We start from the raw sequence: 25,453 nt of genomic DNA on the forward strand, positions 1-25,453 counted from the left end.
GATACGGAGGGGTAAAAAATTGATTACGTATTTACGCAGTACTGGCTAAGTTTCTTCGAAGACGCGCGCGCCGCTTTCTTCTCGAAATGTTACCCGACGGCAAGTGCTACGAAGTAGCGCGCGCCGGGCCAGACCATTAACAATGGTCAACGTAATATGCGAACGGCCCCTAATATAATATAAATCGCTCGCCCAAATTTTTAAAAATTCTAGTGAGAAGGTCCTAAGGGTATGAAAGTAATTTAAGTCGATGAATTTAGGACACTGATTCCAAATCACTCCCAGCGACTTACCTGAGGACCCCAGGCTTTAATGTTGGTAAACAACCGAATAGAGATTAGGCGGAATGACAGGCTGAGCGCGGCCCAGTAACCAGCGACGTAATATATGGGCAAAAACTATTTCGATCATGTGACAGGCTAGTAAAACACGAATTCAATTGTTTAGGGTTATGGATAGCTTCGAGGTTATGGTTAAGGTTTATGTAAAACCTTGACATACGTTGCATGCCACTTTTCGCGCGCGAAGCCCGGCGCGCGCTTGTTATACGTTGTATGACCCGCCGCGCACGAGTGGTGCATCTCGCCGATCTACTGATCGAGAATATGCGGTGCGACGCGGCCCAGTAGTGCATCGCGCTACAATATATTGTGTATTAATTTGTATTAATCCCGTTTGATGCGACAAAAAAATGCTTTTATCAGGAAAAGACTACTAATTTTGTATAGCATTTTTTGATAAAGTTGATTGAATTTAAAGTAAATAATTGTACTCTAAGTTTACCTCTGATCTATGTTTTTTACGTTTTAAATTTTGATTTAAATATTTTTAGATCATGAATACGACGCGATGTTGTAACATCGAAACGTTGAAAAATTCCTTTCCTAATTAGAGCAATTTTCCTTGTCGCATCAAACGGGATTAATACAAATTTACACTAGAATACATAAACTGTCATCATTAGTTCAACAAAGTTACAAGTTGAACAAAGTTTTCAATTTATGCCAATTTATACAATAATAATCAAAATCTTTACAAATTAAACAAAAGCAATTCAGGGTAACTATTATGCATACCAGTCACTAACTATATGCATACCAGTCACTCTGCAGGGGGACTTATATGTAATCATCACTGAACATATTCCTCAAGTTCATTTCTAGTTAACTTAATCGTGGTTCGAATTGAGCTCTTGTCCAATTTATGATTAAAGGAATGTAAAATAAGACTTATTGTTTCATTGAAATGATTCATTAGTTACGCCGTATTTTGTTTTTTAGGGTTGGAAGTCCCTTTATACATGCCGGAGGTAATCAAAGATTTTAAAATGGCAGGTAGTAATTGCTGTTTTTCGAGTGTTGCTTGGCAATTTCTTAAATTCACACGAATAGAAGACCGATAACTATACATTTTCAGAGATTTTTTCCTGTTGGATTTTTAACTTGGAAGCAAAGGAGTCTCAAGTTTTTGACCAAAAATTATTGATCTCATTGACAAAGTAACTCACGATTCTATAATTGAACAATCCCTGTGGACTTTTAAATTATGATGTCTAAAATTGATTATGTGAAAATAATGTTATCTAATTTTTGTCTTAAGATTAAGATGATTCTACTCAAATAAAATCACCTTGAATCACATTTCATGTTTAAATAGTTGTTGTAGATGGTCTATTTGTATTTTTCTAAAATGAAATGTAGAGCCCTTACTCAGCCTCACGGCGTATGAAATCAAACCGGCCACAGCAAAGTTTCTAGCTGCTGTGTGACGGCTCCTCCTTAGGAAGCTATACAAGTTTTTATCTTACCCTGTTCTCTGTTCTAATCGTTAGTCGTGATATTTTAAGATAGCTCAAGTAAGACGGACAAGCTTCTAGACCAATTGGAGGAGCTTTTCGTTGACCCCTCAACCAATCTTGATTCAGTTTCACCCATCAAGTAGGTTCTTCTAGTGCTTCATTTGTATTTCTACCTAATTTTAAGAAATTCATGCTGATCTTTCTTGCTGAGTTTTTTGACATTTTCATCAGCACCTTCATTTCTGATCTGGTTTTTTATTTTCTGTAAGTAAAGATGACATTTTAAAATAGCTGCAAGAATCAATATTTGATACTGCTTAAAAATTGTAAGCTAATCCTGGAAATTAGCAACCTCTGAAAGTGTAAATAAAACAATCTCTCTCGTTCCAAATTCTAGTAATGTTAATCGGTTATACACATTTGCTCTATTTCTGAGGAAACAAAATTTAATCATAAAATAAAGCAAGGCATGCTCAAGGTGTGAATTGAAAGACCCAGTCCGACTTCTTGAGGATTTGGAGACAATATTTCTGTCTTCAAACGATACAACATCACTCAACTCTTTGGAAACAGTAAGTGAAGACAAATTCAGTCGAATTCAGTAGATCCAGTTACCTTGCAATGCCATCATTAGTCATTACATTTTGACTTATTTTTAGTTCTCAATCAAAGAACATATCTCTTGTACAGACTGTTTTACAAGGACATTGACAGATGATACTCACATTAGGCATTCATTATTGCATCTAAATTATTTCACTTGCATTAGGTTTAGAAATTTATTGTCTGGTTAACAGATTTCAAATGTTTAATTAATTTGTAGTATGACAGTAAGGTATATAAGAAGTTATTTAATTTTGCTTGGGCTATTATATTGACTATTGAGGTTTAATGATGATATGGAATTTGAATTCTATATAAATTTACACTATGTGGTTGGGGCATTTTGCATAGTAAATATGGTTACTACTCCTATATATCATATTATTTGATTGGTATTCGATTTCTGATTATTTCTCTAGGAATATGATTATTATATCTCAATTTGGCTTTAGGTAGGGTGCCCCGCTAAAAGAACTGGATTCTTCCAGGAAGCATCCCGTGCACAGACCTTGGTCTACATATATATTAAATTATTAACCATTCATTCTGTATGTGCACGAAAATTTATTTCAATCAATATATATTAAATTATTAACCATTCATTCTGTATGTGCACGAAAATTTATTTCAATCAATATAAATTAAATTTAAATTTTTACGCTTTCGAGGCTGGTTATATTGAGCATTAATCTATTATTCATTAAGTATCATTTTGTTGATTTATGCTGAGCTGAAAGTTTGCGACACTTCACTTTTTAACTCATTCAGGTTGATGCAGAAGAGGAGAATCTTTGGAGCGCAAACCAGTTGAATAAGGTGAGCATATTCTAAATGACATCCTCAAATGAACATGGTCTGCCTAACATCAGATTGTAAAATGACTTATGTTTAACCTTTCTTGTGGTTTAATATCATTGTTATCTCAACTAATTTGTTTGCAGGCACTAAAAGAGAAAAAAGTAAATCCAGGTCCAAGTTCTGCAGAGAATCTACCTTCCTCCAGACCAGACTACGCACGTGAACTTCAAGAAATCATGAACACCACGTGGAATTCAAACGGAATGCCAGCTATGCAGGAACACGGGAACGCTACCAGGGCTAAAACCTACACAAACAGCGGCCGATACAACAGGGTGAGTTATGATAGACAAAATTATCAGAAAAGTAATACATCTAGAAAAATAAGATTCCCTTTATCAAAGATATCAGTCAATGTAACTCGTCGTGTTAATTCCCCTGGGCTCCAGCTAATTGTGATTAATCTGCACATTCCTACATCAGAGCGTGGATCAGCCACGAGGAGCCGACATGTCAGGAGGGGGAGGAAGAGGAGGAGGAGGAGGAGCAGGAGGAGGAGGAGGAGGAGGAACACACAACCAAGTAGACCTACAGAGCATGTACTACGACCAGAACAGTTTCTACCAGCCTTATCCTACCACCGGCCACTTCAACCAGTTCAGCAGTCCCAACATGTCCAACAACTTTCAATCTGAGTAAGTGTATCTTGTTAATTTCGTTTTCCTCGAAAACATAGAATAGGTTATTTCACAGTTGACTTAAAGCACTTTCTGTTGACTTTTTACGAATGATCCCCAGGTTTAATTGGTCGATGCTGTAATCTGATCGGCTATGGCTGCTGTAAAAAACAGCACCATCCCATAATAACCGGCCTCTATAAATCTCCATTCAGTTGATATTATAACTGGCCTGTAGGATCTTGGCATCATATCCTGAGACTTTTCAGAGGATAAAATATTGTGGTCACTTTACTCTTTACTTAAAAATACACGAGCTTAAACTCTTTAGGTTCCTCTGTTTAACTTAATATACACTGGCTCTGCTCTTGTATTCGCATATCAAGATAACAATACTATAGACAGCGGTGCCTTCCTTGTACATCAGGACCTGTGTTAAATTGTGATATCGTAAGGAACAATATCGTAAGGAATAAGCAGTAATATGATGATTTTCTGGGAATTACGATCGATTATCAAATCATTATCTAGATTTTATCTTAGATCTTACGAATAGGATTACAGTTTTACCTTACCCACTCTATATTTTTAGATTTAGTTAGAATTCATAAGTTTTTTACCACGGACCGGCACTACTTAGCTGTTTTTTAGCTTTATTTTGAATCACTTCCAAATTGTGGTTCTGGAGTCTACAGGTCGAAGCACTTATTCCCTCGAACTACTATTTTACCATAACGAACGAACAAGGACAAACATTCTGTACATTTTTACAGGGTTTCGATCATTCCATCCGCCAGAACTTTTATGGATTAGTTCATTTCATTTCATCATGTGGTCAATTTTCTGACGTAATTTAAGGAATTTTCCCGAAATTGGCTTTTTCATACATTTTGTTCTACGTACCTCTGATAATACCACTAGAGTGCTATCTTTTTCTATAGGTTCAAACAAATTAATGTAATTTTAATCTACTGTCGCAGTCTTCGTTGGAGTGTATCAAACATATTTCATCATAGCCTTGAATCCCACAATATTATCTCCATTTTACTCATCAATAAAACACATTACCTTCTAAATTAATCATGTATTAACTTAGGACGTTAGGTTCTAGAAAATTCGAATTAGCGCAAAGTTTCGAAACATGATGACGTCACACTATGTGCACCTGTGGGACAATATTCCAGTTCAGCATTAAACACTTTGTGCAGTACTCTAGAGACTAGAGTACATGACACAGTCTCACTTTACTTCTGGACTCAGTAACATTGCTTTAGTTCTGTTTCAAAGTTCCGTTTTTACCTGTATTTCGAGGGCTCTTTTTATTCTTAAATGGCGTGGTTAAGTTGTCGGATAACTTCCATTCAATCTGCAGGATGGTTAATATATCTGAATTTCTGGAATGTTCCCAAGTCCCATTAGTACGGTGTGTATTAAACATTTTGTTTTCTTCTTGGTATATATGAGTCATGATAAAGTAGAGCACCACCTTTATTATAAGTTGAAGTGTAATCAATACAAAGATCTGCACTTGGTGGGAGCAGTAAACGTCTCCAGGACAAGTTCTGACGAAATGAATACCATGATGCAGCTCTCAATTTAATTGTGATCCCTTGATCCTCCGAGATTTGCTCGGGTAATTTGTCTCATAACCTAGACTTAATTCAAATATTGCCATAAATGGGCAAGATGAATAAAAGGGATTAGGGAGCAAGCAATTCTGACCATGTATTATGTTTAAGCGCACTAGAGGGCCTTTTTTAATAATTTGTAATGTACCCCGTTTTGGGGACTTTCCATAAAATGTGCTTAAAATCAATATCAACGTGGTGTATTTGACTTAATGCCCGTGTAGCGTTAAGATTATTAGCCAGCAAAACAGTGACATCTTCTAAAAATTCAGGAAATAGAATATAATGGAAGGAGATGACATGATAAAAATAGCATTCGCATTGCCCTTACTATATAATATGGTTCCTTAAAGACAGCTCATCAGCGATAGATTTAGAGGCACCCCAACTTTTAATATTACTATTAGTTTAGTTTATAAAGTTGATAAAGTGTTCAATGTAACGCACTGTGCAAATTGGAGATGTCAAAATATACGATTATCATTTATCATATCCTCTGTGATTTGATTTGTGTCTAATGTGATCTGTCCGTTTGGATAATTATAGACAGCTGAAAGTACAAAAAGTTCTAAAAAACTCCCGAGTCCTGATCAGAAGAATGTATGTTAACCATGGCAACAAAGACAACAAGGCAGCCCAGAACACAAACCTTCTCTGCACAGTGGGCCACCATACTATAATAGACGAAAAATTGAGTTCTTTTAAAAGGAATTAAGTAAGTTTTGTATTGCAGTAAAAAATCTTGGCTATTAGATGCAAAAAACCATAATTGAATTGATTAATAATGGCTTTCGCGCAGCGCGTCGGCGAATTTACAAAATTTTTTGACTGCCAATTTTTTCACTTTTGGCAGTCAAAATTGGCATAACCCATCATTTTATTTCTAAAATTGGCTTAAAACACCGTATATTGACTCCTAATCAAGGTGAAAGTACTCTCTTTGCTTCAATTCATGCAAAAAACCATGTAATCATATCATTTAAGCTGAATTTTTGGCACGCACTCAATTTTAGGCCTCATTTTTGACTAATTTTTGCTTAAATTTGGCCAAAAAAAGTTTATTTGCCTCAGGTTGCCCCACTAATGCATGGTACCATCTGAAAGCTCAGACGATTCTCTAAACAATGGTAGAAGAACTGTTCTGGGTTTTTTTGGGTCTTTTTCAGAAAAAAATTCCAAAGTTGAAAAAAGGCCCAAATTTGATGGAATTTAGACTTACCTTGCAGATTTGAAAAAAATTATTTTTTCTCAAACAAACCCCATTTTGAACATCTTTCTTGGCTCTCAATGTCGTGGCCTGGTGCCATGAGGTTATGGGGTACTAAAAAGTGGTCTGTTTTGGAAATATCATCAAAAAATGCTATTTTTCTGGAATTTTACTGGTATTTTCTGACAATTTCAGAAATTTCTGGCATTCGCGCCCAATTTTCTGGTTTCAATTTGACATAACTTTGGCTACGATCAATATTTTTTCATAATTCAAAAACTAAAATGATCAATAGCCTCAGGACTATCAATTTAAAATCATTCTAAACACATTCAACGATTATCTTTAGCAAAAACTCTAATTGGATGCCTCTAGACCTACATTTCAGCCATGAAAAATTTCTATGGAATGAGCCAAAAAATTTTTTCTGTGACTTATAAAGGACCAAAATTTGTTTAAAAATCAATATTCAACTGATTTGAAGTAAAAAATAATGTTTGAAATGATCTAAATTGATCACTGATGGTCTATTATAGTATGACCCCCTATTCTGGCCCACTGTGCTCTGCATCTGAGCATTGTGTTTAACTGAAGTTAACCTTGTTACTATCCTGCCAACCTCGCAAAACGCTGCAGTATTCCTCTTATAATGACTTGAAATGTTATGTCAATGCTGTAATGGAGCTGATGTAACGGAGCCAGTAGCATGGAGAGAAGAAGGGCTATCTTGTGCATCTTGAGCAGTAATTGTGATAAACGTTTCCTTGGCTGGTGTCCAACGTGTTGTTGTCTTGGCAGAGACGAATATCTCTCCTGGACTCTCTTTTCTAACAAGCTCTTCAAAAGACTTTCAAGATAACTTTCTTCTCATATCCTGACATTTTCTCTTATTCGCGGTCACGATTCAAGTCATAGTAATCATTGTTACAGAAAAATTGGGAGAAGTCTGGACTTAGAGAAATGGATTGGACTTATCTAAACGGACCATTTAGATGTGTTTATGGCATCTGTGTCGCTGTATGTTATGTAGCTGCGGTGGATGAGTCGTCCACTTGATATATCATTTGTTTAAAATTGTTCTACGAGGAGTTTAAAAGAGGAATTTAAAAGAAGAAGCAACAGATTCAAGAAGCTGATCAAGTTTTGGAACCAGTTATCTGGTCTGCAGATGGTTATTATCGGAGTAGTACGATTCTTTTGTATATATTTGATCATATTACATTGTTATAAATAACATCACAAAGTTCGGACTCTTGTGTTAGTTTAGTATATTTGCTTAATCAAATGTTAATGCTTAGCTACAATGTAGACAATATAACAACCTCTAATTTGCTGTTATTGTTTGCGTTATTTACACGCATAATTAGCGCTACACACAGCATAACCATTCTAAAGGAGCTTCTAAAGGAGCTTTAAACATAATATATTATTATGTGCAACTTGCAAACATTTAATTTCATATTAATAAAGTACATTGTACATTATACTGCACTGTTAACTGTACAATACACACTGTACACTACATGATATATGCTGTTCAGTGTACATTACACACTACACACACTATATTAAATGCACGCTGCGTCATTATTATTACGAGTACTCGATGTAGTAATTTCGCTGACTTCCTGTTACAAAGTTATATTATTGCTGTATATTATTGCACTGCTTATATTATATTATAGTGGTTGATATATCGTGGTTGTATCGGCTGGATGTATAGGAGGATACCACAGCGGGCTATTTTACACACATAGAGTGGCCCAGAATTAATACAGTTTGGAACATAACCTCCTGGTTTATCTGTTGAAGACCCTTTTCACAAAGACACCGTTTGACATGTAACTTTTTCTGGTCCAACCTGTTCTATGTTCATTTTGCTGCGCTGCTTCTATTTATTTATTCAATATGGGGAACATGACCGGAAATTTATCGACCTTTTATCTTGACATCTACATTCCACATACTGCTGCTGTTAGATTTGAAATTATTGCGTATTGAAACTCTAATAAATGCTATTTCAGATTTAACTTATCATTATCAGGATGTAAACCAATCGATATAACAATTCTTCCCAATACATTTTTTATTAATAAAATATTATTTAATCAAACTTGTTTGTGTTTCACTGATTGATTTGTCTGAATGTTGTAAACTGTTTAATTGTAACCCAAATTTAAAATCTTATAATGAATTAGAACAAACCTATATTGTTTTATCTGTTTGACTGTTAAATGGTTCCCACAGCTCTTGACTCAAGAAATAACATACTAAAAATGCGGAGGCGAAACACATTTGTTTTACATTAAAGAACACCTACCACCTTGCAAGACAATGATTTATCACTTAGTACTTACTTCTTTAACCTCGCTGACCTCTGTTTCAAACAAATGTGCATCGCCTCCCCACTTCCACCATATGTTTGTCTGGGGAGTATTTCATGAACTGTTTCAGGTCTATGAATAACGGACAATACATGCCCAACAACTACCAAAACGCAGCCCAGCAGCAGTACTCCAATCAATATCAGGTATTACAGGTAATTATCACATTCATTTAATTAGTAAATGTAATTGTTTAATTAGTTTAATTGGTTAATTTAAATAGCTGTCCGTGATGTGGGCAGCGTGATTTCTTGCTTCCGAAATTTGTTAGAAGAGCATTGATATTTTTTGGCAATTCGCCAGTTTCGAACAGCATGCGATAAGCTCACTGTATACAAATTGTCATTTGTCTAGAACAGATCTACATCTCACAGTATCACACACACACGTCTAGTTACATATAAAACAGTACAACATGTAGTAGTAGTAGTCAGATAGTAAAACTATTTACAACATCACATCTTACTAGTACTATAGGGTAAGTTACTGAATATTCAGCTACTTAGTGGTCACTACATTTTACACAAATACCACGCCTCCCTGCCGTTAGTAACACGTACATACTGCATTTCTAGCCGTGACTTCAACCCGTCATATTAGTTTTCTCTCGTTAAATTAACACCAGTATATTATATGTAATCTCCCATGATGCTCACCTGTAAGTAAGTGTTGTGCTCATTTGTCACGCTTTCCCGGAGAGAGTGTGGGGGTTGCTATGAGTGGGGGGTTACTATGAGTGGGGGGTTGCTATGTGTGGGGGGTTACTATGAGTGGGGGGTTGCTATGTGTGGGGGTGATGATCACTTTCGGGGTACCTTGTCAGTGCTGTGTTAACTTTAGTACACTGTAACTCTGTAAACGTTTTATAAATAATTGGTGCAAATTCTATACTTAGGTCTTAGAGTCACAGTTACTTGGCTAACTATATTAAGTCTTAACGCTATTTTCATGAGGGTTAGGGTCAATTGTTTTCATTTTAAGAGCCGATGATTGGAGCTGAGTAAAAAGACAATTGTTTTCAGAGGTATGGTCGGAAGGTCTTTGTCCATTATTTTTGATAAATTACCTCCTTAATCTTACCTTCTCTCCGAAAAGATCATAACTCAATTTCCATACTTAATCAACTCAATAAATAACATGATTCCATAATTTGTACACGTTTTTTATCTGTAGATCTGATTAACGTCGCAGAAACGTTGAAATATGTAGAGACGCTGTAATATGTTATATGTTGAAGGTGTGTAAGATGTTGAAGGGTGTAAGAATGTAAGATGTTTGGAGACTTAACACTCCGATGTAACTTTCCAAAGAATCCACATTCCACACTCACATATCGGAAAATAGCGCCATGTTCTTTCAAAGAAAGGTAGAACACTCTTAGTCAAGAATCAACATTTCCCGCAATCAACGAATGAGTGTTATATTAAACTTCCAGTAAAATCTTTATAACATTGGTAGAATATTTTCTCTGTCAAAGCATACGATCATCAGAACTGTGTTGAAAATCTCTATTCTAAGATCACCAATCTAGTCCAGATAACATTACATCTCATCTAGATGACCTCATCTTAAAGACGCTCTTATTGTTCATTGTCGTTCTAGAATACCGCCGAATGACTGTTCAAGCTGATACTTGTTACTAAAAATAACCTGTATGTGTTTTTTCAGAATCAAGAAGGCATGATGAATCTGAACCCGTATGCTACTGAGTTTAACCCGGTCCCTGCTCAACAGAACAACACTTACAACAACCGTTACAACAACAATCAGCCCTCAGAACCTACTCATGTAAGTTAACTAATTCATAATTGTTTTATTAAAATAATTGTGTTATCAAAATAATTGTTTTATTAAAATGATTTTTAAAATTAAAATAATTGTTCTATTAACAAACTACCAGCCCAAAAGACGAAAAAATTACTTTCCCAAAAAATAAACTGAATTGATTTAAGGGTTGGTGTTACTAAAAATGTATCTAACTACATAATTATATATGGCGTATGTCTGATAGCCATTGCAACCCCCCTGGCCCCCCCTGGCCCCCTGCCCCCCCCGGCCCCCCCCCGGCCCCCCGGCCCCCCCCCCCGCCCCCCCCCGGCCCCCCGGCCCCCCGGCCCCCCGGCCCCCCGGCCCCCCCGGCCCCGTCTGATACATTCTTACATATATCATGATACTGGCTAGCCTGCAGCCCCGCCCATGTTTTAATGTTACTCAATCAGCCAGGCAGCTCAGCCATTGAAAAGGCCTGCTTATCTCGCTACCCAATCATACCATATAAGGAGCTACACCTGCTCAGAGCGAGTGAGAGAGATATACTACAGTCTCTATACCACACAGTTCCTACAACTTAGAGCCGGCCCCTGGTGGGGTATCTGTGCAGATACTACCCGGGTTGATGTATTGATAATCATTACCACAATCTGCTAGTTATTGTAGAGTACAGTAGACTATAGGTCGGTATAGGTCGGTAGCAGATGTGCATGATTAACTCTACTGTTTAAAACTCTCCTAGATATATCTTAGTACTGTGTGGTAAGTCACGTGGTGTAATGAGTTTACAGGGTTATATATTGTAGTGATGATCGAGCGTGTCAGTTATCCATCACTCTCAGATCCCTCGTCATTTAAACCTTATTTGGCGTACCAAATACCGCTAAGTTTAAGTTATACAAAGCAGGGATTGATAGTGTGTTGTTGCTATCAAATATTGGAGATGTAAATCCCAGGCTCGATCTCAAAGTGCCAAGTCGTCAATTTGTCTGACGTAAGCAAGGCGTTACCGGATGAATGACTTAGCTCGAAATTACTTCCACCAAATTTAAAAAGTGGGAGTAGTTTGTGACAAGCTGGTCAATTTGCCTTGAACAAATTTTCATTTTTAAATATCGTGACTTCAAATTCTACCACCTCAGCTAGGTCACCATCTGAAGTCACGGTTTTAGAAAGCCCCGCTAGCTCTAAAGACATTAGACACGTCGCATTATAATGAGCTGTGTAATTAAAAACTTCCTTCACACCAACCACTGTTGAGATAATGCCCTTCTGGGGAAGTTTTAATCCATCATATTTTAAAGTTTTGACCCTTATCAGGAGACCTCTGTGTAAAGCACACAGTCGCCCTCACTGGACACGTCGAGTGTTTAATTTCTACATCTACGTGTGACTTTGCCGGATTTAAGATGGCGTGCGACATTACCCTATTATAGATATCTGTTACTACCTTAAATAATTTAGCGAGGTTTCACATCAAATGTCAAGTTATAACCCCACAGTCCACACCAGGAAGTTTTAAATTTCCTCACAGTCCAATTTTCTCCCCTAAAAATTTTCGTATCCCCTAAATTTGGCACCAAATTTCCTCACAGATTATCTGCCGGTCAGCCGCCTTTCTGGATGTAGAGTTATAACCATATTTGGACATGTGGCACCTCCTAATTCGGCAATGTTTCAGTATAAGGACGAGTTCAGTACGGAGTATAGTCACGACTACAAGACGGTCAACAGACACCCACATAACAGTCACCCTGTACCCATCAGGCAGGAAAGTGAGGACTCTGTTATCGAGGTTCATGTAAGTTGCTGTTTGTTTGTTTGTTTGTTTGTTTGTTTGTTTGTTTGTTTGTTTGTTTGTTTGTTTGTTTGTTTGTTTGTTTGTTTGTTTGTTTGTTTGTTTGTTTGTTTGTTTGTTTGTTTGTTTGTTTGTTTGTTTGTTTGTTTGTTTGTTTGTTTGTTTGTTTGTTTGTTTGTTTGTTTGTTTGTTTGTTTGTTTGTTTGTTTGTTTGTTTGTTTGTTTGTTTGTGAGGTTTATAATTGTCTGGATGTCTTTTGGTCGTTGACGTCTTTCCACGCCATTTTATTGTCTACAGTATCTAGACGTTTCGGCTCTGGGTCCAAGGTTGGATTTCCTCATCATGATACCCTCTTAAAACCCGTCCTCTCAGGTGCCCGAAGGAGCAGTAACCCTGCTCATGCCACACGTGTACCTTGGAAAGTTCATGATGAACAGGTCCGAGTTTGAGAAGAAGTACGGAGTGTCCCTGACCACTAACTCTAAGGATGGAGGCTATCTCATCATCATCATTGGTAAGTTTATCAAACACTTTATATATCTTCACTTGCATTGGACACTTGAGTTTGTGATTTGTTCAAGATGTTTCCTACTGGCCTCGTAGTTTTAATGATGATTTGTTAATGATTTGTCTGTATACATTGGTGATGATTTGCTCATACACTTGTTCCTACCATGTTCATACACCGTTCAGTGTTCACACGCTACATTTTAATTAATTTCTACCAGCCCGCAACAATATTATGGACCCTTCTCTCTCCCACTGTTTCCTGGTAGTGTAGTACAGTCTAAACAGGGTCCACTGTACCCCCTTAGTCTGTGCACATGGTTAATTTGTAAATTGATCTCACGAAATACTGGGCCTTATCTTTGTTTCATGTTAGATTCTGGTGAGAGGGCTCATTAAGTATTAACTCTTAACCTTTACACACAATGCAATGTACACCAACGATCTGTGTGTGTATGTGTGTTAACTGCATCAGGATTAGTGTCGGTAGTTAGTAGGTAGTGACTAGTGACTAGTGACTACTGACTAGTGACTAGTGACTAGTGACTAGTGACTAGTGAGTGTGTATGAAACGTGTTCCTGTGTTTTAGCTTATTGTTGTTCATTGTTCATGGGAGTCTTTAGTCTTTGTGAAGTGTGCACGAATGTGTATTCATTCAGACCATATTTCTGTGTGTCTGTTTTCTGTGTGTTTTTTATTTTTGTACGTTTGTTTGTACGTTTGTTTGTGCTCTGATTGTCAAGTATCACTATATGTTTAACGTTCAGGTGAGAAGGCAGAGGAAGCCAGCAAGGAAGTAGAGATGATGTGGAAAGAGGAACCAATCACCAGCAGTGACAACATCACAGAGGGGAAGCACGTCATCAAGGTAACTAAAATACCTTATTTGGTCATGTTACCTGTCACACGTTACCTTATTTGGTCTCATAACCCGTCACACCTTATTTGGTCATATCTTACTCCCACATAATATGGATATTAATCATATCCACATTTGTTCCCATGGAGCACACTCAGCACGTCATGTTACCAAACCTAAAGGCACTACGGAAGTAAGTCTATCACATGTGAAAGACCTACTTCAAAGAAATAACAGATAGCACAGTCCTCAGTTTTGTAGGGCTTACCTCACAATGCCACGTTTTATGTCACGTTTAACTTACCCGTCATGTCACTACAACACAGCTCTCTGTGACCATGTCTCACTCGCTGTGTGTGTGTGTAACATTAACATTATTTCCTAATACTGTAATAGCTCATTTCTCTGCTGAGAGCACGCTACTATTACACGCTGCTACACAGGGTGTACACGCTGCACACATATAGCTGCTAGTCAGCCAGGGTCACAACACAGGTCATATTATTATCACATACTATCTAGTCTTCTAGAATGTTCTAGAAAAGTGTCATGTAGTGGTGATATTATCTTCACTGTCATTGTCAGAGTGTAATTACAGTAAATCTACAGTGTGTTATTACAGTGTGTTATTACAAAGGCAGAAGTGAGAAATATTACATTGGTCATCAAGTTAGATCACGTCTGACTCACGCTGCTTCATATTGTGTAGACTGTAGAATGTAAGATAATATATAATATAGAATGTATGACTGCATAATATGATAGAACACATCGCATAACATTATCAATACGTCCTATAATTAATATATCACATTTATATTTAGTCAGCACACAAATATTACGTTGTATTAGTTGTGTTATGTAGCTAGACTATCTTTGTACGTAGGTTATTATTCAGAATAACAATGAAAGACTCAGGACCTGTGGAGATAAAGTGTGTCCCCAACACATGATCACACATATCACATGATCACACATGATCACACATATCGCCGCTCATAACACCGTATCCAATATCCGTTTTATGTACACTCAATATCATTAGAGTTAGACCCATGACCCGAGCCCTCCTCCACTAACTTGTACTGGTTCTCGTGGAGGAAGCACTTCAATTTCCCAGTACTAGCTGCTCTAGATTTGTGGTATTAAAACCAGCTCCTTCGCCGTGCACAGTTAGTGTAATGGTTTCTTTACTGCTTAAACATGGAAATGTGAATTGTGAATGTTGAAACTGATGTTAATAAAACGTCGTAAATGTGTCTGGTTTTAAGTCTAATTGTTTACTTGGTCAGTGGTCACTCTACATCGAATCTACATCGAATCTGCATAAAATTTACATAAAATCTACATAAAATTGAATTCTTTACACCAACATATTATTTACTCTGAATAGCAAATAGATATGATACCCACAGAGAAACGCCGGATAATGTCTAAAACACAACGTAGTAATTTAGTAATTAAGTTTAGTACACGTATCATGTTACGACACAGTAAATAACGCACTAAATAACGCACTAAACACGTGCAGCTCACCAGCCCTGCCATCTGTCAAACTTTGTGCCTTATAGCCTGTAAATAGTGGTCCTGGTAGTGGTAGTGGATTGAGAAAATACGACGATATAAAATGGAAACCATCACTTGATGACCATTACCATCATGACGTGCAATATTTAACTTGTAGTTCATGGGAGTTGTGTTGTAATCTTCTTAATAAAGGAGCTGATTTTAATTCTAATTTTAGATTCTAGAGAGGTACCACTACCACTACCAGTTTTTCATTTTTATTAATTTATGTAATTCTATTTAAATATGTAGCATGTAATTCTTGGTAACATTTTCAATTAGATAATAAAATCATGTCTATTGTCTATGCAATACAGTTAATTTAATCTAGTGTAACGAAAAAGAGTTAAATGTGTTGCGTCGTGTAACAAGTTACACTTTACATATTGACTTTGAGGTATGACCTGCGACCTTTCAACGTTAAATAACTGTGCAACATACCAAACCTCGCACTGTTACACTCACTGCTGTCCTATTTGGAGAATAGTTGTTGTATTGCCTTTGCAGGTAGTACATTCTTCTTGTTATACAAGCCATGTTCCGGGTAGTACCGAGAAACATTAAAAATTTAATTGTCGCGTACATACAGCTAAATTAATGTACAGTACATTTTTAGCATGCAATATTAGAACAGTATTTTATGGACATGCGTGCTGTAACAGTGTTATAAGTACACTCGTTTCTTCAGATAAAATATGTAAGTATGTATCATAATGTGTACATAATATGTCTATAGATACATCTGTATATACCAGTTAACGTGATGCTTCGCTAGAAATAGAATTAGACATGTGTTATCTGCGGTCCATCTCGCCAAATTACTATAACCAATTATTATAACTTCGGTTGTTAATGAACTTTTTTTGATGCGGTTAAAAGAAGCGAGTTAATATTGACAAGATTCTTTGAATACCTGACAAAGGGAACGTTATATTGAATTTTGTCAATATAACGTCCCCCTTATATTGCATGATGTAATAAATGGCTGAATTTTTCATTGCTTTAAACAATGATACCGTGTTCTCCGATATTTATTTTACAATGACATAACCGGCTCCCCTGTGACAATCTCTAACTATTATCTTATCTTTTGAAAGTGTCATTAGCTTTTATATCTTACAAGACAAATCTAATATTAGACCTACGTTCTCTGAGACTGCATTAATTGAAATGATCTCATAAAATTGCATACAAAAACTTTCTCGTGTAAACTGAAACGTAACACGCAAGTTAACCATTTAATGAATCAGGCTCCCTATCTGAACCGGTTTAAACCGGTATAATATTATCTCGATTAATCTATATTATTATATAGAATGTTATAAGATTTAAAATACGACTCATTAAGTGGCGCCCAATCGCCCCGTTCCTTAATGTGATAATTTGTATGATTTATAATATCAACTAGAGTGTGTGCTGTTACCCTCAATAAATCTTACTGATAATTATATTAACATTTAGTGTACCTCTCTTGACGGGGGTGTAAGTGTAATACTTACTTGTAAGTGTAATACTTACTGTAATAACTTTACGTTTTTTCATTTTAATATTACGCTAGTAAATACATAGTATAGTAATATATTTACTATTTAGTAGTAAATATAGCAGGCTATATAGTAATATAATTTATAAAATTACATAGTATACTAGTGTAACTCGTGCTAGTGTAACCTGTGCCTACGACTTCACTATCGCAGTTGAAATGCAAAAGTATAAACCCGCCTATTATATTATTATATTTGAAAACACGCATTACATTTTCGTAGTTAGAACGGCGCGAAAGTATGAACTCGCTCTGTCCAAACACACCGCAATTTAATTCTGAGTGCCCCTCACGTATCTTATAGTAATATACTTGATAGGCAATCTTGAGGTCTACTGCCAAACTACCTAATTATATAGTAAATCTATTGGAGTACGGGGGAAAGAGAGCGAGAGTGGGAGAGAGGGAAAGAACGTGAGACACTTTAGTAGCACATTTGGGTCACAAAATGATAAATTAAACCACTTACCACCGACCTATTTGAAAAACCTCATTCATTTGGCTTCGTTAGAGTTTTTTCGGCACTGAAAAAACAAGTCCCATATCTCTTACTGTTTTCTTGATTGAACCATTCGGAAATTACACGCGAATGAACGAACGAACGAACACACATCTTGAGATTATTAATATAGATAGTGCATCATTCAGACCAGTTGATGGCTATTGCAACATTGAAGAGCCGTTGGGCCGTCATTTACTTCATTTTAAATATCATATTAACTTGTATCTAAAAATAGAATGGTTACATACCCCCTGTTTCTAAGAAATCACGACTGTTAGATTTGTCTGAATACTTACAACTATATTACAAAACTCTTGACTGCAGGGTGGTGGTTTCCGATAGTTAAAATTTACATGTGGATGTTTTAAATACATAACTTAATGAAAGTACCTCAACGGCTCCTGTATTATTATTAGAGTGATTTTTAATAAAAATCAAGTAATACCATCAAGTAACTGTGAAGATGTCACCGTGACTCCACTGAGACTCCACTGAGACTACACTGTGAGTCCATTGTGACTCCATTGTGACTCCATTGTGACTCCACCATTTGTGGGAAGGATGGGCCAACGGACCAGTAAACTGGTACACACTGGTAGACACACCAGTAAACTGGTACACTCTGTTCATGTTACACACACCAGTAAACTGGTACACACTGGTACACACCAGTAAACTGGTACACTCTGTTACACACACCAGTAAACTGGTACACTCTGTTACACACACCAGTAAACTGGTACACGCTGGTACACACATCAGTAAACTGGTACACACACCAGTACACATACCAGTAAACTGGTACACACTGTTACACACACCAGTAAACTGGTACACACTGGTACACATACCAGTAAACTGGTACACACTGGTACACACACCAGTAAACTGGTACACACTGGTACACACACCAGTAAACTGGTACACACTGGTACACACTCCAGTAGAATGGTACACTTAAAAGTTGCAGCTCTGGTAACTCTCAAAGAGGCATAATTGTCCTGCATCTCTCCCACAAAGTGATCTGTATGTGTGTAAATGATTCTTGTACACATTCTGTGAACTGGGATGGTATCATTAGTGTTAGAGTACAGGTATGTGGGGCTACTATCTGTACATATTTGCCTTTTAGTGTACTGTGGTAGTGTAGAGGAAGTCCCCAGATAGACTATTGGTTATTGAGTATAGTACACAATCTTCTGAGTACACAATCTTCTGAGTACACAATCTTCTGAGTACACAATCTTCTGAGTACACAATCTTCTGAGTACACAATCTTCTGAGTACACAATCTTCTGAGTACACAATCTTCTGAGTACACAATCTTCTGAGTACACAATCTTCTGAGTGCTGACTTCTATTATTAGGATATTGTGGGGAACCCGGAAAGAATTGGTTGTAGATTTGGCGTCGAGCCAAGATTGGTTTGTTCCTACTCTAATTAGTGTGGAGAGAGAGCTAATAAAGACAAGTCCTTGATTGTAATGTGAGCACGTGAACATTCCTTAGTCCTTACTGCCACTTAGTGTGCACTGTAATTACAATGTTTTTACTACTTGTTAAATTGTGTAAACGTGAAAGCTTCGTTGGGATCTGGATAGAAAATCAAAGATAAATTTGGAGTCACTGTAAATATTCAGTTTTCACCATATTTAGCATGATTGTTATGTTATCCGTTCAACCTGACTTCAGCCGTTCAGCCGTTTTGCCGCATGTGAACTGGGTAGAAAAACCGCATTTAACCGCACCTTACATTCGACCAAGCCTCCCTCCACTCTCTGACGTACTCGTGTTGCCACTTCACCAGCTTCTAGAATATAATATAGAAATATGACACTTAAATTAACGTGGTGATACAGTACATATAAACTGTGTATCAGTTCTATTTTAAGTTTCGGCCTGTATGTGTAATAATGTTATGAACAGCACGTTACGGAGCACTTTATATTGCAACATGTGCACGTTGCCGCAGCTCACCCACACCTTCCTGACCTGCCTGCTAATGTGCTTTCTTTGAACTTTATAGGTCATTATTCATTAGTAACACAAATGTGAAATGTGAAGATTGTGAGCTATTTCACACACACTCACTCGCACACTCTTACACACTTGCACGATTCGCCACACAACAAACAACTGTAAGCTAGTAGCTCTAAAGTTCCGGATCTATACGTGATGTGTGATGCGTGATGTGTGATTGTTATGCAACTTAGGTGTCCACTGTCCAGCTGATCTGATGAATGATATAACATTAGTGTGTGTCCCACTACACACTCTAATGTAGCCACCTACTGACCACTACTGACCACTAGAGACTACTGTTACTAGAGACCACTGTTTAAGACAGTTTAGTCTTTTAGTGTGCTAGGAGATTGAAAGTGAGGTATACTACCTAGTCGTGTTGGCACAATGAGTGTCGATTTAAGTGACCGCAGTTACAGGAATTAACATTATTGCATCATCGGCCGTTTTTGGGGTATTCTAGAAGTTGATATTCATATTCTTGGCAGCAGGCCAAAGTAAGGTGTAGCATGCTACATATCCTTCACGTTGACTGTAAAGTTGAACTTTGGCCAAAATCTTGAAAACCTCATGAAATATGGAACAATGTTGTATACAGTCGTTTTAAATAGTATTAGGAGTGAAGGAATGACGAACAAAGAAACGATTACATAATAGATACGGGATACATATTACATACAGATTGAGTTAGAATTGATTTTTTTTTATTAAATCAAAGTTCTAAACAAGGGATAGTTTAAAAAACAACGCCCAAGTCTAATCTTTCCCTAAAACAAAAACTAAAAATTAAAAACTTCATTGCAATTTCCGCCAATATCTCTTGTCATAACTCAAATTACGGAGATAATGCAGGTCAAAGATATTATTTAAATAAAGATTTCTTTTACATAAATCATGCACAATCAGCGAGAATAGATTGCTTTGGGGTCTTCCTCTTCTCCCTGGTAAGTCCAGTGTATTGATGGCAAAAATGAGGGAAGAAAACGCTGGTCCGTCAATAGGACCCCGCAAAACATGTCCTAACATTCTCCACCGACTACGGGCCACTTTTTCTGACAATGGTTCAGCATTGCAGCGTTTATACAAGTTTTTGTTGGAGATGACTCCTGGGTACTTTATATTCGAAATAGTGCGAAGATGTCTGCGGTGAAAAACATCTAGTTTTTCAAGGAATATTTTGGGGACGGCCCAACAGGATGAGTTGTACATAAGAACCGATACGACTAAAGCATTAGTATTAGACGTTTGTTTAGGGGCAGTTTATCACTCCAGGCCTTCTTGTAATTGTTAAAGGCAGCATATCCCAGGTTTATGCGACGCTGAATATCAGCTTTGCTACACAAGACGGACCCTAGAGTGATACTTTTCCTCCATGCTTCATTCCCCGACACTAATTTTCCATCACTGTCGACTTCACCCGTACTAGCTAAATAAACATGAGTGAAGTCCGTTTTGTCTTCATTGACAAAGAGGTTCCATTTCTCGAGTATAGCTGTTGCCTGGGGCAAAATAGCTCTCAAGTTGTCTTCCTCTTCATCATTGAAGTCAACATCATCAGCATATTCAGTGTCAAGTGGAAGGCCAGCAATAGTAATCGGGGGGATCGGCCTATCTAAACTGATTGTTATAGTCCATCTAAGTTCATTCAAAGCACCAGCCAAGACAAGGGTGAACAGACAGCCGGATAGACAGTCACCTTGGAAAGCTCCAAGGAGACTTAAAAACTCGGCTGAAAGAACTCCATTTACCTTCACCCGTAGCTTTGTGTTGGACAACAACAACCGGACAATCCTCAGCTCATCCTCAGTACAGCCACACAGTTTCAGGAGTTCAAGAATCGTAGTGCGTTTGATCGTGTCAAATGCACTAGACATATCAATGCCCATGCGATGATACTCCCATTTCTTTCTTTGGACAACTGACAGTAGAACTCGCTGACACCAAACAATATCAGCACAAGAACGAGCGCGTTTATATGCGCACTGCCATGGACCAGTGAAGGCGTTCACTTTTTCTCCTATCCTTTTAAGAGTAGCCATAGACAGAATTTTTCTGGCTGCATTGGACAAGGTGAGTGGACGTAAATTCTTCAGAGGACCAATAGCTTTTTTTGGCTTCTGTAAGGGTGTTATAGTAGCCTCTCCAATGGAAATGGGGAAAGTATGTGTCTCGAAACAACTGTTGATGATTCCAGCATAATGTTCATGGACTGTACTATTAGAGTACTTAATTAGCTCGTTGGGTATTCCATCGGGACCATTTGCCCTCCCATTTTTCAAGCTAGAGGTGGCTGCATTTATTTCAACTCCAGTAAAAGGGACATTGAGAGCACGTGGTAGTCCCTCAAAAGGCTCGAGAGGTTGCTCATTGCGAGTCAGCTGTTTTTCGAGATAGTCGAGCTAACAACAGAAGCTTTCATGTCGTCAGATGCAATCAAACAGCCATTTTCATCATGAACACCAATCGAGTTATTAGGTGGTTTACTTTTCTGAAGATGTCTTACTGCTTCAAACATTTTCCTTGAATCGTTTGTGTTAGTAATATCACTATAGGTCTGATTAGCTTGAGCAGACCTCACTTCAACTAATCTTTTCTGGATACTATTAGTGAGGTGGTTGATGGATGACCTCAATGTAGTTCGATCAAGAGATTGATTATTGTTAAATAGCTGTCGGAGATCGTGACGCTTTTCAACAAGCTCTTTGAGAGTGTCATCACTGCTGTGATGTTTCAAGCGAGCTTTAGGTTTTGGGCCGATGGAAACATTGGCAGCATCACGAATATGAGACATAAGATTTTGAAGGTCGGCATTTGGATCGTTGCTGGTCACAAAATTTGAGAACTTGCCTTCAAGGGCCAAGTGATATTTATGTTGCATATCTTTGTTGCTTACAAGTTAGAATTGATGCAATGATATAATGATACTCTAGTACTACTGTAGTAATTCTCTATTCAATATCTTAATTCTAAACTAACTGCCATTGCGTTAATTCTTTGCCACGTGCTGCAAAACAATGACACATGTCCAATTTACAGTGTGACACTGTGTGTGACACATGTGACATGTCCAATTTACCACATCAATCTTTAATTCATTGCTACCATATATGAGGAAGGCTGGAGCGAATTAACTACATATTAGTCTGTGGAACACGTACTGTTGTAATGAATTCTGGTAAATGTCAGTGTTACAGTTTGTAGTTTTACTCATTATACTCACACCATGTGAGTCACGTGTTCAGTAGAGCCTCTACTCTGCTGGGTATTGTTCGAACATGGCTCTAATTTCCTTGAAAACTCCACACTTGAAAACTCCACTCACAAGACCAGAACAATAGCAATGTAGCACATATTGTGGCGTGTTATGTTGGCAAACATTTCTCAATGTTCGCCAACCTCACCAGCTCTTGCCATGCATTGACTGACTGAACTTTACTTAGTGCGACAAATCTTGATTTTACTACTTGATGTAGAAATGTTGACTTTAATAACGTGCACGATGGTACACACACTGCATAATGTGTATGTGAACGTTACGCTGTGGTTCACTGTGCGACACTGTGTGACACTGTGACACTGGTTCATCGTGTGACACTGTGTGTGACACGGTGTGTGACACGGTGTGTGACACGGTGTGTGACACTGTAACGTTGTGGTTCACTGTGGGCTGAAAATAAGAGTTTTATTAAAACATTAACACCTACAGAGATAGTTGTGTAGTTGTGTTGATCAGTGGTTGATAAAAATAGCTCACTCCTCATAGATGCAGTTACAATTATGAAATTGTATTTTTACCGTTTAGTTTGTGACGTTTGCAGATGACGTCAATCGACATTAAACACTTAAAATATTGATGAAGTTGCCGGTTCCAGTTGTGGAACTAGAGGAGAGATTTAACCTTCAAATAAAGTTCTCTCCGTTCCCCATCACCACCCAAATTCACGTACCGACACATATTCTGCACGTTTTGTGCACCTGCACGTACCCTAAAGACGGACACAGCGATTATAACCCTGATATTTTCAGGTAGCACCTGACCGTTACGAGGGAGTAGTCTGTGTTCCGACTGAGCATTATCAAGCACTTCTGGCTAAGAGGAACACAGTGGAATCCAAACACAAGGTACGCTTAACTTTTAAACACAAGGATATGTTTTAAAATAGTCTGTTCGGATTCCAGTTCAATATTTATGAATGTCACCGTTATTGTTAAACCATTATTAATTCTCAGACTCTTTATGTTGACTTTATGTTGACTTTATGTTGACTTTATGTTGACTTTATGTTGACTTTCTGTTGACTTTATGTTGACTTTATGTTGACTTTATGTTGACTTTATGTTGACTTTATGTTGACTTTATGTTGACTTTATGTTGACTTTATGTTGACTTTGTGTTGACTTTATAGTTGACTTTATTTTGACTTTATGTTGACTCTATAATCCCGGAACAGGTCCGTATTCTGATCAAGCAGCTGCAAGCGCACAACTGTTACCGCGCGGTCATACGTGCGGGAAAGAAGACGACAGCTGGAGAAGCTGCGGACGATCTAGAAACACTCGTCATGTCGCCAGAACCGGCTGAAGCCGCCGCCCCACCTCCAGCAGCAGCACCTTCCACGTAGTGTACCATTGTGTGACGTCAGCCTGACATTGTGACGTCATTATTTCACAGAGGACTTGTGTGACGTTTCAGGGGTTGATGTGTCAACCGAAATTTGCGTTAATTTATAATGTTATAACGAGTGCGTGTGCCTGTAAAGGCACTGGAATAAGGCCTGTACCCTCATATAATCCTGTTCTTGATTTGTCAGGCATGTGCTCCTTTATAGTCCTGTCCTGATATCGGGTTGGTAAGATCTTCATGTGATCTTCAACTCACCGTACATTTGTTGAACACCGACAAGTGACCCAAATCATATTATGTGTACAGGCCTTATAACCAACGAACTTCCTTTAATGTTGATGAAGGAGCAGTGCATGAGCGATCCTCTTTAAGTTAATATCGGGTTTAAACACAGTGCTTTAATAGGTCAGAATATTTAATTTGCAAGGTCAGTTTTTCAGTGTTTTAGTTGCCGCACAAAATCTTATTTTGAGGCGCATTCCCCCTCACTCTTTCCCCATATTTTGTGTTCGTATGTATTGACCTATTTAGGTTTTTAATCTTGTTGTAAATAATAAACGCAACGCTTACCGTTTGTTCAAAATTTCTCGTATTAATTTACGAATTCACTTTGAAATGACGAGGTAAATGTTACATGAACAAAGGCTTTCCACGCCCTAAATGTTAATACCTTTAAAGGTATTTCTTTGCTCGAGAAGGCGGGGTATGGGCACTTATGTCGAAAGTTTGACGTAATCCGTTACGTCAAGGAGACAATGTCGTACCAACTTGCAGGAACGCGCGGATTACATAGCATCATGTAAAGCGCTATGTTCTCGAATCAAGAAAGCAAAGAATCTATGCATCCTGAAATTATCACATTAACTTGAGTGGTCGCATCTTGTAACAGTTATGACCTCTTATCAAGATTGAGTGTCTAGGTTCTAAGAATACATGTTCTGTGAACCTGAATGTCCAATTGGTTGGGATACCTGTGATACTATTGTCTTATCAGTTATGGCTTCTAGAAGTCCCGAATTCCACTACTGCGCGTATTAGTTGTACGTGCGCGCTGTAAGACTCTAAAATAGTACACAGGATCGACCATGTGACTCAACAAGCTACACGATGCCCACGGTTATTTTGCAATAGGGTGTGATTTTGAAAGTCTGTGTGGTATTTCTGC

General features: G+C 37.7%; 3 protein-coding genes across 5 annotated transcripts in view; all 3 read left to right on the forward strand.

Moving 5' to 3' along the window:
- Nucleotides 1–25,453, forward strand: part of LOC134816708 (serine/threonine-protein kinase Tao-like) — a 585,630-nt gene that overhangs the window by 125,083 nt on the left and 435,094 nt on the right. The gene's annotated exons all lie outside the window — the stretch shown is intronic.
- The window catches only part of LOC134816703 (uncharacterized), a 105,161-nt gene that overhangs the window by 19,638 nt on the left and 60,070 nt on the right, over nt 1–25,453 (forward strand). The gene's annotated exons all lie outside the window — the stretch shown is intronic.
- LOC134816706 (uncharacterized) lies at nt 1,279–24,871 on the forward strand. Of its 2 annotated transcripts, none has more exons than XM_063825670.1 (12): nt 1,279–1,937; nt 2,277–2,370; nt 3,170–3,217; nt 3,343–3,534; nt 3,683–3,894; nt 9,166–9,241; nt 10,764–10,883; nt 12,547–12,666; nt 13,037–13,178; nt 13,940–14,040; nt 23,691–23,786; nt 24,116–24,871. In XM_063825670.1, exons 4-12 carry the CDS (start codon nt 3,436–3,438, stop codon nt 24,284–24,286), a joined length of 1,137 nt encoding a protein of 378 aa, XP_063681740.1. In that variant the 5' UTR covers nt 1,279–1,937; nt 2,277–2,370; nt 3,170–3,217; nt 3,343–3,435; the 3' UTR covers nt 24,287–24,871. The 2 variants fall into 2 exon arrangements, with proteins under 2 accessions (XP_063681740.1, XP_063681739.1); XM_063825669.1 differs by having other exon boundaries at nt 1,837–1,937; nt 9,166–9,250.

Source organism: Bolinopsis microptera, chromosome 6 (genome assembly GCF_026151205.1).
Source record: "Bolinopsis microptera isolate Bmic1 chromosome 6, MBARI_Bmic_1.0, whole genome shotgun sequence".
NCBI lineage: Eukaryota > Metazoa > Ctenophora > Tentaculata > Lobata > Bolinopsidae > Bolinopsis > Bolinopsis microptera.

Excerpts from the sequence above, each read along its gene's own strand:
- LOC134816706 (XM_063825669.1), top strand. The coding sequence starts at position 3,436 with ATGAACACCACGTGGAATTCAAACGGAATGCCAGCTATGCAGGAACAC. Across the intron at positions 9,251-10,763 it reads ATCAATATCAGGTATTACAG|AATCAAGAAGGCATGATGAA; the intron begins GTAATTATCACA and ends GTGTTTTTTCAG. Across the intron at positions 14,041-23,690 it reads AGGGGAAGCACGTCATCAAG|GTAGCACCTGACCGTTACGA; the intron begins GTAACTAAAATA and ends TGATATTTTCAG.